Source organism: Hemibagrus wyckioides, linkage group LG22, assembly GCF_019097595.1.
Source record: "Hemibagrus wyckioides isolate EC202008001 linkage group LG22, SWU_Hwy_1.0, whole genome shotgun sequence".
Taxonomy (NCBI): Eukaryota; Metazoa; Chordata; class Actinopteri; order Siluriformes; family Bagridae; genus Hemibagrus; species Hemibagrus wyckioides.
The window spans coordinates 5,245,554-5,262,070 of NC_080731.1; the positions used below are offsets into that span (position 1 = coordinate 5,245,554).

Consider the following 16,517-nt stretch of genomic DNA (forward strand, 5'->3'; position numbering starts at 1 on the left):
GGACCTTGCTTTGTGCACTGGTGTACAGTCATGTTGGAACAGGAAGGGGTCATCCCCAAACTGTTCCCACAAAGCATGAAATTGTCCAGAATGTCTTGGTATGAAGCTGAAGCATTAAGAGTTCCTTTCACTGGACCTAAGGGGCCGAGTCCAACCCCTGAAAAACAACACCTGAACTCAATGATTTGGAAGGGTGTCCCAAAACTTTTGGCAATAAGGTGTAGGTTTTATATAATAAAAACCTATTATGTTCCTGTTACTGGAGCTCTGAATAAACATGTGGTTAACAATTTAACGTTTTAACAATTCTGATTAGATATATAGTCCACTTTTCTTTACAAATTGAAAGACAACGACTTGTAATAAGTAAGTAAATAAATAAATAAACAAATAAATAAATAAATAGCAAAGACGGAAAGGGGAACGAAAAACAACACACTGGCGTTTCACACGGACACATTTAACCGCCGAACAGCTTACAACTTTAGTTCTGGAAGTGGAGTGTATTTGCCTTTGTTTTTGCGCTAAAAACTTGTACATTTCTTTGCTAGATTTTGTGTACATTGTGGTCAAGATGGGGAAACGACAGCACCAGAAAGATAAGATGTAAGTTTAATGTAAACATCTTGTTTTGCTAGTTAATTTACGCGCTTTATCTATGGAATGCTAATTGCTATCTCGCTAGCTGTGCTTTAAAACGTGAATCAGTCAATGATTTGGAGGGGGTGTCCCAAAACCTTTGGCAATAAAGTGTATATGTATAATTTTTTATATATTGTATAGCTTTGAATATGAATCCTGCTTGCTTAAGCATTGTTTTTATTCTCAGGTACATCACCTGTGCAGAGTACACGAACTTCTATGGAGGGAAGAAGGCAGGTATGTCCATGGAAGGCAAATCTTTACAAATATTAACAGTACTCGGATATCACTGCATGAATCGGTCATTTATCTCGGTTTATTTTACAGAAATTCCGCAGTCCAACTTCAGGCGATTGCCCTTTGACCATTGCAGGTGAGTTTGGTGGAGTGATGTGATGTTATTGCTGGTATTGTGTTATATAAAATGTTGTTCAGATCTAACATCACATGTTACTATAGACATCAGAACCTGCAGATAAGTTTCATGAGACACTGATCAGGCATAACATTATGACCCCTGACAGGTGACGTGAATAAGACTGATGATCTCCTCATCATGGCACCTGTTAGTGGGTGGGATATATTAGGCAGCAAGTGAACATTTTGTCCTCAAAGTTGATGTTAGAAGCAGGAAAAATGGACAAGCGTAAGGATTTGAGCGAGTTTGACGAAGGGCCAAATTGTGATGTCTAGACCACTGGATCAGAGCATCTCCAAAACTGCAGCTCTTGTGGGGTGTTCCCGGTCTGCAGTGGTCAGTATCTATCAAAAGTGGTCCAAGGAAGGAACAGTGGTGAACCGGAGACGGTCATGGGCGGACAAGACTCATTGATTCACGTGGGGAGAGAGGATTGCTCAGATTGTTTAAGAAGTTAATGCTGGTTCTGATAGAAAGGTGTCAGAATACACAGTGCATCACAGTTTGTTGTGTATGGGGCTACATAGCTGCAGCCCAGTCAGGGTGTCCATGCTGACCTCATGTTCACCACCGAAAGTGCCACCAATGGGCACGTGAGCATTGGAACTGGACCATGGAGCAAATGGAAGAAGGTGGCTTGGTCTGATGAATCACATTTTCTTTACATCACGTGGATGGCCGGGTGCGTGTGTGTTACCTGGGGAACACATGGCACTAGGATGCACTATGGGAAGAAGGCGAGCCAGTGGAGGCAGTGTCCTGCTTTGGGCAATGTTCTGCTGGGAAACCTCGGGTCCTGCCATCCATGTGGATGATACTTTGACATGTACCACCTAACTAAGCATTGTTACAGACCATGTACACCCTTTCATGGAAACGGTATTCCCTGATGGCTGTGGCCTCTTTCAGCAGGATAATGTACCGTGCCACAAAGCAGAAATGGTTGAGGAATGGTTTGATGAGCACAACAACCAGTCTGAGGTGATGACTTGGCCTCCAGATTCCCCAGATCTCAATCCAATCGAGCATCTGTGGGATGTGCTGCACAAACAAGTCTGATCCATGGAGCCCCCACCTCACAACTTACAGGAATTAAAGGATCTGCTGCTAACATCTTGGTGCCAGATACCACGGCACACCTTCAGGGATCTAGTGGAGTCCATGCCTCGATGGGTCAGGGCTGTTTCAGCAGCAAAAGGGAGACGAACACAATATTAGGCAGGTGGTCATAATTTTGATGAAGGATCATGTAGCCTGAAACTTTTCCCTGTCTAGTGGTTTTTTTGATGTGCAGTAGCAGTAGAGTCATATTACTAATCATTTATATTCATCATGCTGTGTGTGTTTACGTCCCTGTAGTTTGTCTCTTCAGCCGTTTGAGTATCCCATGTGCACCGAAGAGGGCGTGGTGTTTGACCTCATGTGAGTATAATATCAGGTTCTTTTACTCAACCAAAAGAATTAAAGAAATAAATGATTTCCTGGCTGAGAGTCTGATAGAAACCGAGTCTGTTGGCTTTCAGTGTGTTTTAGACGTGTTTTTTTTTTCCCCCTGTTGGATAACCTTAAACTGAATATTAGTGGTTGAAGATAACCACCTTCAAATTTTAGCTGCTTTTTAGATGACCAAGCACTTGGAGCATGGGTTCATTATCAACATATACTTTGAAGACAAACATTTGTGTGTGAAAAACGAACTGTTTTCGGGTGTTTTTTGGAACTTTTTTATGCATATATTGCACCTAGTAGGCTAAGAAAAATAGAAATACTTATGAAATTCTTGAAACTCTGATTATCTACTTGCATATGAGCTTCATATTAAGCACCACAAAAAAAAATAATACTGATGGTAGCTCAAGTGGTTAAGGCTCTGGGTCGTTGACTGGAAGATCAGGGTTTGAGCCCCAGCACCGCCAAGCTGCCACCGTTGGGCCCTTGAGCAAGGCCCCTAACCCATGGATCATGGCTGACCCTGTGCTCTGACCCCAACCCCCTAAGGATGGGATATGAGATACGAAGAAAGAATTCCACTGTGCAGTAATGTATATGTAACAAATTAAAGACTACTTAACTTTCTCTCTCTGCAGGAGTATCGTTCCCTGGATTAAGAAGTTTGGAACGAACCCCATCTCAGGAGAGGTATGTTCAATGCTCAAAAATGTTTCTTTTAGTCTCTGTAGTTAAATGGGGTGATGAAATGACGCCGTGAAGCCAGGAGAGGGCGTCCAAGCTCCTCCGAGCGAGCGGGCGAGCGCCTGGGGACCCTGGAGAGGAAGTGAGGTTATGTAAGAGGAAGAAGAGTGGTGTGTTTTGGAAGCAGAGAAGCTTCAGGTGTCCAGCTGTTGCATCCTCAGAACCTCTTTAGCTTAGTCATCTCAGCACTTCCTGTTTTCTTTACTGGATCTGTGGAGTCACTGGGATTAGTCATGATCTACTGGGGTTTTTTTTTTTTTGGGATTTTTCCTGCACAACCTGACACGCAAAGTGAACTGAAGCTAAAATAAGATGATGATGATGATGATGATGATATGTGAAAGTAGCAGTGATACAATCCTGAAAGATTTACATCAGGCAGACACCCTTATTTTGTCATTTATACATCTGAGCAATTGAAGGTTAAGGGCCTTGCTTAGGGGCCCAAGAGGGGCAGTTTGGTGGAGCTGGCAACCTCCAACATCTTAAGCACTAAGCTACCACATACTGACAGAGAGTGTTTAATCTACCCTGATGTGGCATTTAGCTTTGAATCCCAAAAACAACAATATTGTTTAATATGGAAGTTTCGCACATAAGGATCTTTTAAAATATTTACACCGATCAGGCATAACATTATGACCACCTGCCTAATATTGTGTTGGTCCTCCTTTTGCTGCCCTGACCTGTCCTACACTGTGTATTCTGACCCCTTTCTATCAGAACCATTTTCTATCAGAACCAGCATTAACTTCTTCAGCAGTTTGAGCAACAGTAGCTCGTCTGTTGGATCGGACCACACGGGCCAGCCTTCTCTCCCCACGTACATCAATGACCCTTGGCCGCCCATGACCCTGTCGCCGGTTCACCACTGTTCCTTCCTTGGACCACTTTTGATAGATACTGACCACTGCAGACCGGGAACACCCCACAAGAGCTGCGGTTTTGGAGATGCTCTGATCCAGTGGTCTAGCCATCACAATTTGGCCCTTTTGCTCAAACTCGCTCAAATCCTTACCCTTGCTTCTAACACATCAACTCTGAGGACAAAATGTTCACCTGCTGCCTAATATATCCCACCCACTAACAGGTGCCATGATGAGATCATCAGTCACTTCACCTGTCAGTAGTCATAATGTTATGCCGGGTCTATGGTGACAAGATTCAATGAGAAGATTCAGGATATCTTGTCCTTCACACCAGCACTAACCAATCATAGGCTCCTGTGAGCTGGTGTTTGTGGAAGAGGGTAGAATGTGATGTTTCCCGCTGTGATGGGGTGTGAGGAGGAACGTTAGACAGGTTTCATGTTTCACAGAGAAAACGTGTGAGTCTTCAACCTGCTCAGATGTTTTCAGACAAATTGGAAGGTGTCTAAATTGGGCAGCAAGGTATATACAATATATATAATGTGTGTGTGTGTGTATATATATATATATATATATATATATCATCTTTTTTAAACCTTCTTCTCTCTCTCTCTCTCTCTCTCTCTCTCTTTACCTCGCCTCCTTTTCATTTCCTTTCTCTCTCCTTCCCCCCCTCTCTCTCTTTACCTCACCCCCCTCTCTCATTACCTCCTTTTCATTTCCTTTCTCTCTCCTCCCCCCCCTCTCTCTCTTTACCTCACCCCCCTCTCTCATTACCTCCTTTTCTTTTCCTTTCTCTCTCCTCCCCCCCCTCTCTACCTCACCCCCCTCTCTCATTACCTCCTTTTCTTTTCCTTTCTCTCTCCCCCCTCTCTTTACCTCGCCCCCCTCTCTCATTTTTTCCTCTTCCTCTTCTTTCTCTCTCCTTCCCCCTCTCTCTCTCGCCCCCCTCTCTTTACCTCCTTTTATTTTCCTTTCCCCCCCCCCCTCTTTCTCTCCCCCCCTCTCATTACCTCCTTTTCTTTTCCTTTCTCTCGCTCTCGCTCTCTCTCTCTCTACCTACTTTTTCCCCTCCCTCTCTCTCTCTCTCTCTCTCTCTCTCTCTCTGTGAGCAGCTTCACAGTAACAGCGATTAGACATTTTTGTTAAATAACTCAGATTTGAGTTCAGGCTTGGATTACATGAACCAGTTGAACTTATTAGGATAAAAGCGTTAATGTTAATATAAACCTGTGATTAGAATGAAACCGATCCACATACTGTGTGTGTGTGAGAGTATATCTTGTACTCGGAGTCTGTTTGGGTTCTCCATGTGTTGTACATTTGTTTGTTTTGGTCTGGATGTTGCTCTACATGTCTTGGCATGTCTCTCTCTGTCTGTCTGTCTGTCTGTCTGTGTGTGTGTGTGTGTGTGTGTGTGTGTGTGTGTGTGCGTGTGCGCTCACACAGCTGCGCTGTCCTGTCAGAAACATTCCTGATTGATCAATCTAGTATGTGTGTGTGAGAGATTTGCAGGAACAGTCTGGTCTTGTGGACAGGGACATGTCTGGACTTGTCTGTAACACACACACACACACACAGTGTTTTGGCATCAATAGCAACTGTTGGAGAAACTCTGTGTGTGTGTGAGAGAGAGTAGTGAAGAGAAAACCCTTTCTCACCATCTCGGTCCTTTTTGCTCGTGTTAAAGGATCGTGTAAATGTTTATATTTAAATATTCCCGTGGTCTAGTCAGGAATCTACAAAATGACTAGCATGACTACGATATTAGCATAAAGTCTGAATCTTTCACAGCTGGTCAGTTTGAGCAGGTATAAGGAACAGATACACTAATAAAGCGCCGCCGCATCACACTTCATCCCACTGGATACTTTGAAAACAAATGATTCATAAAGTAATGCAAGAAAATGTGATTATTAACATATCTCCAGGTGAGAGACACTATATTGCCAAAAGTTTTGGGACACCCCTCCAAATAATTGAATTCAGGGGTTGGACTCGGCCCCTTAGTTCCAGTGAAAGGAACTCTTAATGCTTCAGACATTTTGGACAATTTCATGCTTTGTGGGAACAGTTTGGGGATGACCCCTTCCTGTTCCAACATGACTGCACACCAGTGACCAAAGCAAGGTCCATAAAGGCATGGATGACTGAGTTTGGTGTGGAGGAACTTCATGAATCCTAAAACCTTTTCAGTGCAGCGGTCAGACACTCGGTAATTAGCAGCTCGGAGTCATGCACTGCAACAGGAAATGATGTCACACACCCCATTAAAGCAGGTGTGGTGTTCTCACACATGGTTTATCTCAGATGCAGTCATAAAGCTGTCATTTCCCATCTCCCAGCATGCTCTTAGTCCTTTTTCCAAACATTACATCAGCAGCATTTAAGTGATGTCAGAGGATCCGGTGACAGGCGGCTCGTATCGAGCTCGGACGAGAGCCGGGTCCAAACCCGATTAGCCGGAAACCTATTAGAGGTCGAGGGAAGATGGGAGGTGACCTCATGGCCGCTCCGTCCTCATGTTACACTGACGTTCTCAGAGGGAGAAAAACGCACCACCATCATCTCCTGCTCCATCTCCACTTATCCCACAACACTGCCCTATTCTTCACTCTGATTTGTCAGGTGATCTGACAGATGTTTAGGTTATTTAAATGCCCTTAGTCTAGTACATTACTGTTTCCATAGCAACAGGGACTTTATTTCATAAGTAAAAAAAAAAAAAAAAAAAGAACTTAAGGAGATGGATGTCGAGCGTTTGTGGAAGGAGTCTCCAGTGTCAGTGCAGTTTTACACTGGGGGGTGGGTTGTCATGGTAACAAGCCCTGTTTTCTTTAACAGTAGGATAAAGTGAAGGATTGATCATTTCCTAGACGTAACTATAAAAGGATGAAAAGTCTCTCTAGAAGAGTCACTCTCTCTCGCACGCTCTCTCTCTCTCTCGCACGCTCTCTCTCTCTCTCTCTCGCGCTCTCTCTCTCGCTCTCTCTGTCTCTCTCTCTCTCTCACTCTCTCTCACTTGCTCTCTTGCTTCTCTCTCTCTGTCTCGCGCGCTCTCTCTGTCTTGACTTCTCGCTTGCACTCTCTCTTTCTCTCGCTTGCTCTCTTTTTCTCTTCCTTTCTCTCTCTGTCGTGCTCTCTCTCTCTCTTTCGCTTGGTCTAGACCTCTCGCATGTTCTTTTTCTCTCTCACTTGCTTGCTCTCTCTATCTTTCTTGCACTCTCTTATTCTCTCACTTTCTCTCTCTCTCTCCCTCTTTCTTGCTCTCTCTCTCACTTGGTCTTTCTCTCTTTCGCTTGAGCTCTCTCTTTCTTGCTCTCTTTTTCTCTCTCTCTCACACTCTTTCTCTCTCGCTTGCTCTCTCTCTCTACTACATCATTGCATCCTCGAGATCCTTTCATCCTTAAACATCAGCTCTCACCGAGTCAAGCAGCTTCTGTAATAGGAGGAGATGTTAATTAACCTCTAACGCAGAGATCATTAAGTATATGAACGCACCTTTTTACTCTTCCGAACCCGTCGCCGATCTCCAGCGGTCAGGCACCAGCACCGAGAAACGACTGGTAGCTTACAGATGTTAGAAATTCCGAGCATTCCGTCGCCGATCTGCATCACTGATCCGGATAATCCTTCAGGGCTCGCTGCAGCCGTATTCAATTCATTATCATCATCTCCATCGGTTAACTTCCCATCCTTACCAAGAACCGGGCTGGAGGGCCGCGATGCAGCTGCAGCAGATGTTCAGGCTAAAAAATACACAATAAACACCTCCATCATGTAGAATTATTATTATTATTATTATTATAGCAGAACTTATATAAAACTTTATTTATGTGATTAATTTCTGATGAGGGAATAATTTTCTTTCAGAGATCTTTCATCATGTGTGTGTGTGTGTGTTAGTGCTCTCAGTACAGAGGCGAGAGAAACGGGGAGAGAGAGAGAGAGGGAGGCAGATGGAGAGAAAGAGAGAGGGAGAAAGAGAGTGAGTGAGAGAGAGTGAGGAAAAACAGCGCGAGAGTGTGCAAGGGAGAGAGAGACAGAGAAAGAAAGAAAGAAAGAAAGAAAGAAAGAAAGAAAGAGATGGGGAGAGAGTGAGAAAGGAAGAGGGAGAGAGAAAGAAAAAGAATGAGTGAGAGATTGGGAGAGATAGAGAGAGAGAAAGAAACAGAGAGAGAGAAAGAAAGATGGGGAAGAGAGAGTGAAAGAGACAGAGAGAAAGAAAGAAAGAGCAAGAGATGGGGGGGAGAGAGAGAGAGAGAGAGAGAGAGAAAGAACAAAAGAGAGTGAGAGGAAGAGAGAAAGAAAAAGAGCAAGAGATGGGGGGGGGAAAGAAAGATGGAGAGAGAGAGAGAGAAAAAGACAGAGAAAGTGATAGAGATAGAAAGAGAGTGAAGAAGACAGAGAGGGAAAAAGACAGTGAGAAAAATAGAGAGAGAGAAAGAGAAAGAACAAAAGAGAGTGAGAGGAAGAGAGAAAGAAAGAAAGAAAGAAAAAGAGAGGGAAAGAGAGTGAGAGAGGTAGAAAGAGAGTGAAAAAGACAGACAGAGATGAAGAGAGAAAGAGAACGAAAGAAAGAGAGAAAGAAAGAAGCAGAGAGAGAGAACATACTCTCAGTATCATTCAGTATTTTTCCAGTACTCCATCTGATGAAGTTCTTGGCTCTGCGCTTCTCCAGTTTCTCTTCATTCCTGTGATCTAATTATTAAGCAGCAGAACTCCAGTGTCCAGGCCGAGGAGCCAGCAAGCTTCATTAACGAGCTAACGCTAATAACCATATCGCTATCATCACCTCTACACTCGCTATCATCACCTCTACACTCGCTATCATCACCTCTACACTCGCTATCATCACCTCTACACTCGCTATCATCACCTCTACACTCGCTATCATCACCTCTACACTCGCTATCATCACCTCTACACTCGCTATCATCACCTCTACACTCTCTATCATCACCTCTACACTCGCTATCATCACCTCTACACTCTCTATCATCACCTCTACACTCGCTATCATCACCTCTACACTCTCTATCATCACCTCTACACTCTCTATCATCACCTCTACACTCTCTATCATCATCACCTCTACACTCTCTATCATCATCACCTCTACACTCTCTATCATCATCACCTCTACACTCTCTATCATCATCACCTCTACACTCTCTATCATCATCACCTCTACACTCTCTATCATCACCTCTACACTCGCTATCATCACCTCTACACTCTCTATCATCACCTCTACACTCTCTATCATCATCACCTCTACACTCTCTATCATCACCTCTACACTCGCTATCATCATCACCTCTACACTCGCTATCATCACCTCTACACTCTCTATCATCACCTCTACACTCGCTATCATCACCTCTACACTCGCTATCATCACCTCTACACTCTCTATCATCATCACCTCTACACTCTCTATCATCATCACCTCTACACTCGCTATCATCATCACCTCTACACTCGCTATCATCACCTCTACACTCGCTATCATCATCACCTCTACACTCGCTATCATCACCTCTACACTCTCTATCATCACCTCTACACTCTCTATCATCACCTCTACACTCTCTATCATCACCTCTACACTCGCTATCATCATCACCTCTACACTCGCTATCATCATCACCTCTACACTCTCTATCATCATCACCTCTACACTCTCTATCATCATCACCTCTACACTCTCTATCATCACCTCTACACTCGCTATCATCATCACCTCTACACTCTCTATCATCACCTCTACACTCTCTATCATCATCACCTCTACACTCTCTATCATCACCTCTACACTCTCTATCATCACCTCTACACTCTCTATCATCACCTCTACACTCTCTATCATCACCTCTACACTCTCTATCATCACCTCTACACTCTCTATCATCACCTCTACACTCTCTATCATCACCTCTACACTCTCTATCATCACCTCTACACTCGCTATCATCACCTCTACACTCGCTATCATCACCTCTACACTCGCTATCATCACCTCTACACTCTCTATCATCACCTCTACACTCTCTATCATCATCACCTCTACACTCTCTATCATCATCACCTCTACACTCTCCATCATCACCTCTACACTCTCTATCATCACCTCTACACTCGCTATCATCATCACCTCTACACTCGCTATCATCACCTCTACACTCGCTATCATCATCACCTCTACACTCGCTATCATCACCTCTACACTCTCTATCATCACCTCTACACTCTCTATCATCACCTCTACACTCGCTATCATCATCACCTCTACACTCTCTATCATCACCTCTACACTCGCTATCATCATCACCTCTACACTCTCTATCATCACCTCTACACTCGCTATCATCACCTCTACACTCTCTATCATCACCTCTACACTCGCTATCATCACCTCTACACTCTCTATCATCACCTCTACACTCTCTATCATCACCTCTACACTCTCTATCATCACCTCTACACTCTCTATCATCATCACCTCTACACTCTCTATCATCATCACCTCTACACTCTCTATCATCACCTCTACACTCTCTATCATCACCTCTACACTCGCTATCATCACCTCTACACTCTCTATCATCATCACCTCTACACTCTCTATCATCACCTCTACACTCGCTATCATCATCACCTCTACACTCGCTATCATCACCTCTACACTCGCTATCATCATCACCTCTACACTCGCTATCATCACCTCTACACTCTCTATCATCACCTCTACACTCGCTATCATCACCTCTACACTCTCTATCATCACCTCTACACTCTCTATCATCATCACCTCTACACTCTCTATCATCACCTCTACACTCGCTATCATCATCACCTCTACACTCGCTATCATCACCTCTACACTCGCTATCATCATCACCTCTACACTCGCTATCATCACCTCTACACTCTCTATCATCACCTCTACACTCTCTATCATCACCTCTACACTCGCTATCATCATCACCTCTACACTCTCTATCATCACCTCTACACTCGCTATCATCATCACCTCTACACTCTCTATCATCATCACCTCTACACTCTCTATCATCATCACCTCTACACTCTCTATCATCATCACCTCTACACTCGCTATCATCACCTCTACACTCTCTATCATCATCACCTCTACACTCTCTATCATCACCTCTACACTCTCTATCATCACCTCTACACTCTCTATCATCACCTCTACACTCTCTATCATCACCTCTACACTCTCTATCATCACCTCTACACTCTCTATCATCACCTCTACACTCGCTATCATCACCTCTACACTCGCTATCATCACCTCTACACTCGCTATCATCACCTCTACACTCTCTATCATCACCTCTACACTCTCTATCATCATCACCTCTACACTCTCTATCATCATCACCTCTACACTCTCTATCATCACCTCTACACTCTCTATCATCACCTCTACACTCTCTATCATCACCTCTACACTCGCTATCATCATCACCTCTACACTCGCTATCATCACCTCTACACTCGCTATCATCATCACCTCTACACTCGCTATCATCACCTCTACACTCTCTATCATCACCTCTACACTCGCTATCATCATCACCTCTACACTCTCTATCATCACCTCTACACTCTCATCACCTCTACACTCGCTATCATCATCACCTCTACACTCTCTATCATCATCACCTCTACACTCTCTATCATCACCTCTACACTCTCTATCATCATCACCTCTACACTCTCTATCATCACCTCTACACTCTCTATCATCATCACCTCTACACTCTCTATCATCACCTCTACACTCTCTATCATCACCTCTACACTCTCTATCATCACCTCTACACTCTCTATCATCACCTCTACACTCTCTATCATCACCTCTACACTCGCTATCATCACCTCTACACTCGCTATCATCACCTCTACACTCGCTATCATCACCTCTACACTCTCTATCATCACCTCTACACTCTCTATCATCATCACCTCTACACTCTCTATCATCATCACCTCTACACTCTCTATCATCATCACCTCTACACTCTCTATCATCATCACCTCTACACTCTCTATCATCATCACCTCTACACTCTCTATCATCATCACCTCTACACTCGCTATCATCACCTCTACACTCGCTATCATCACCTCTACACTCGCTATCATCACCTCTACACTCTCTATCATCATCACCTCTACACTCTCATCACCTCTACACTCTCTATCATCATCACCTCTACACTCGCTATCATCACCTCTACACTCTCTATCATCATCACCTCTACACTCTCTATCATCACCTCTACACTCTCTATCATCACCTCTACACTCTCTATCATCACCTCTACACTCGCTATCATCACCTCTACACTCGCTATCATCATCACCTCTACACTCGCTATCATCACCTCTACACTCGCTATCATCACCTCTACACTCTCTATCATCACCTCTACACTCTCTATCATCACCTCTACACTCTCTATCATCACCTCTACACTCTCTATCATCACCTCTACACTCTCTATCATCATCACCTCTACACTCGCTATCATCACCTCTACACTCGCTATCATCACCTCTACACTCTCTATCATCACCTCTACACTCTCTATCATCACCTCTACACTCGCTATCATCACCTCTACACTCGCTATCATCACCTCTACACTCGCTATCATCATCACCTCTACACTCTCTATCATCATCACCTCTACACTCGCTATCATCACCTCTACACTCGCTATCATCACCTCTACACTCTCTATCATCACCTCTACACTCTCTATCATCACCTCTACACTCTCTATCATCACCTCTACACTCGCTATCATCACCTCTACACTCGCTATCATCACCTCTACACTCGCTATCATCATCACCTCTACACTCTCTATCATCATCACCTCTACACTCGCTATCATCACCTCTACACTCTCTATCATCACCTCTACACTCGCTATCATCATCACCTCTACACTCGCTATCATCATCACCTCTACACTCTCATCACCTCTACACTCTCTATCATCACCTCTACACTCTCTATCATCACCTCTACACTCTCTATCATCACCTCTACACTCTCTATCATCACCTCTACACTCTCTATCATCACCTCTACACTCTCTATCATCACCTCTACACTCGCTATCATCACCTCTACACTCTCTATCATCATCACCTCTACACTCTCTATCATCATCACCTCTACACTCTCTATCATCATCACCTCTACACTCTCTATCATCATCACCTCTACACTCGCTATCATCACCTCTACACTCTCTATCATCACCTCTACACTCTCTATCATCACCTCTACACTCTCTATCATCATCACCTCTACACTCTCATCACCTCTACACTCTCATCACCTCTACACTCTCATCACCTCTACACTCTCTATCATCACCTCTACACTCTCTATCATCACCTCTACACTCTCTATCATCACCTCTACACTCTCTATCATCATCACCTCTACACTCTCTATCATCATCACCTCTACACTCGCTATCATCACCTCTACACTCTCTATCATCACCTCTACACTCTCTATCATCACCTCTACACTCTCTATCATCACCTCTACACTCTCTATCATCACCTCTACACTCTCTATCATCACCTCTACACTCTCTATCATCATCACCTCTACACTCTCTATCATCATCACCTCTACACTCTCTATCATCATCACCTCTACACTCGCTATCATCACCTCTACACTCTCTATCATCACCTCTACACTCTCTATCATCACCTCTACACTCGCTATCATCATCACCTCTACACTCTCTATCATCATCACCTCTACACTCGCTATCATCACCTCTACACTCTCTATCATCACCTCTACACTCTCTATCATCACCTCTACACTCTCTATCATCACCTCTACACTCTCTATCATCATCACCTCTACACTCTCTATCATCATCACCTCTACACTCTCTATCATCACCTCTACACTCTCTATCATCATCACCTCTACACTCTCATCACCTCTACACTCTCATCACCTCTACACTCGCTATCATCACCTCTACACTCGCTATCATCACCTCTACACTCTCTATCATCACCTCTACACTCGCTATCATCACCTCTACACTCTCATCACCTCTACACTCTCTATCATCACCTCTACACTCGCTATCATCATCACCTCTACACTCTCTATCATCATCACCTCTACACTCTCTATCATCATCACCTCTACACTCTCATCACCTCTACACTCTCATCACCTCTACACTCGCTATCATCACCTCTACACTCTCTATCATCATCACCTCTACACTCTCTATCATCATCACCTCTACACTCTCTATCATCACCTCTACACTCGCTATCATCATCACCTCTACACTCTCATCACCTCTACACTCTCTATCATCACCTCTACACTCGCTATCATCATCACCTCTACACTCGCTATCATCACCTCTACACTCTCTATCATCATCACCTCTACACTCTCATCACCTCTACACTCTCATCACCTCTACACTCGCTATCATCACCTCTACACTCGCTATCATCACCTCTACACTCGCTATCATCACCTCTACACTCGCTATCATCACCTCTACACTCTCTATCATCACCTCTACACTCTCTATCATCATCACCTCTACACTCTCTATCATCATCACCTCTACACTCTCTATCATCATCACCTCTACACTCTCTATCATCACCTCTACACTCTCTATCATCATCACCTCTACACTCTCTATCATCATCACCTCTACACTCGCTATCATCACCTCTACACTCGCTATCATCACCTCTACACTCGCTATCATCACCTCTACACTCGCTATCATCACCTCTACACTCGCTATCATCACCTCTACACTCTCTATCATCACCTCTACACTAATCTCTTGTCTTTTTCAGAAACTCGAGGCCAAGGCGCTCATCAAGCTCAACTTCAGCAAGAACAGCGAAGGTAGGAGTTTATTTTCTGTCACTTACAGAGAGAGAGAAAGAGAGAGAGAGAATATAGTTGTTTAACAGCCTGTGTGTGTGTATGTTGTGTGTGTGTGTGGGTGTGTATATGGTGTGTGTGTGTGTGTGTGTGTGTGGGTGTGTATATGTTTGTGTGTGGGTGTGTATATGTTTGTGTGTGGGTGTGTATTGTGTATATGTTGTGTGTGTGGGTGTGTATATGGTGTGTGTGTGTATATTTTGTGTATTGTGTATATGGTGTGTGTGTATATGTTGTGGGTGTGTATATGGTGTATGTTGTGGGTGTGTATATGGTGTGTATTGTGTGTATGTTGTGGGTGTTTGTGTGTGTGTTTTCAGGGAAGTACCACTGCCCCGTTCTGTACAACGTCTTCACGAACAACTCTCACATCGTAGCAAACAAAGTCACCGGCAACGTCTTCTCGTATGAGGTGCGTTAGCATACTCTGTGTGTGTGTGTGTGTGTGTGTGTGTGTAATTAATCCCCTGTGTGTCGTCCAGGCTGTAGAGCAGCTCAACATCAAGACAAAGAGTTACAAAGACCTGCTGACCGATGAGCCGTTTACTCGCCAGGATATCATCACATTGCAGGTGGGCAGTCCCGTGTGTGTGTGTGTGTCTACACCTTCTATGTATTTAGCAATGATTATTTTTAAAGTGTCTGCAATTGTAGCAGCTGGCACAGTTATCGAGCTGACCTCGCAGATCTCGGCTGCTGTAAGTGTTGTAGTCGTCTGGATTTTCATACACAGCAGGGGGTAGTGGTGCAGAACACAAAAAACATCCAGATGAGGGCAGAAACACTATCAATATCAGAGAGAGAGAGGTCAGAGGAGAATGGGCAGATTGATTTGAAGGCTCTGTCCAACCGCAATGAACAGAAAAGCATCACAGATATTATAGTAGACGTGCGGACATGAGCATTAGATCAGGTCAGATTCTTCTAGTTTCAACTGAGGACAGGAAAAAAAAGTGAGAGAAAGAGAGAGAGAGAGGGAGAGAAATATGGAGAGAGAGAAAGACAGAAAGAAAGAAAGAAAGAAAGAGGGATAGAAAGCAAGAAAGAGAGAGGGATAGAAAGCGATAGAGAGAGAAAGTGGGAACGAATGTTAGTGAGAGAAAAATTGACAGAGAAAAACGAGGCAGAGAGAGTGAGAGAGGGAGAGAAAAAGAGCGAGAGAGAGAGAGTCTTTTTTTGATCTTCAGCTGTCCAGTTGTGGTCAGAGTCCTGTGCTCAGCTGCCGGGACTGAAACTGGTATTTTTATTCCTGACCTTTTCACCCACAGCCCAGATCTAGGAAGTGAGGTCAAGGTCTGCCACTAGGGCAGGACATTTTACCCCTCAGGGTGGTCAGTGGTATCTGAAGAGGGGATTTGAGTGGGGTTTTGATGGGATGAAGTGG

General features: G+C 44.1%; 1 protein-coding gene across 1 annotated transcript in view; it reads left to right on the forward strand.

Moving 5' to 3' along the window:
* The first annotated feature begins 442 nt into the window (after positions 1-442).
* The window catches only part of ppil2 (peptidylprolyl isomerase (cyclophilin)-like 2), a 57,494-nt gene continuing 41,419 nt past the window's right edge, over positions 443-16,517 (forward strand). The window contains exons 1-8 of the mRNA XM_058375432.1: positions 443-606; positions 830-879; positions 970-1,015; positions 2,420-2,482; positions 3,148-3,199; positions 15,043-15,094; positions 15,454-15,545; positions 15,616-15,705. Of these exons, the coding sequence (XP_058231415.1) occupies positions 575-606; positions 830-879; positions 970-1,015; positions 2,420-2,482; positions 3,148-3,199; positions 15,043-15,094; positions 15,454-15,545; positions 15,616-15,705 (477 nt within the window). The 5' untranslated portion in view covers positions 443-574. The remainder of the gene's footprint in view (positions 607-829; positions 880-969; positions 1,016-2,419; positions 2,483-3,147; positions 3,200-15,042; positions 15,095-15,453; positions 15,546-15,615; positions 15,706-16,517) is intronic.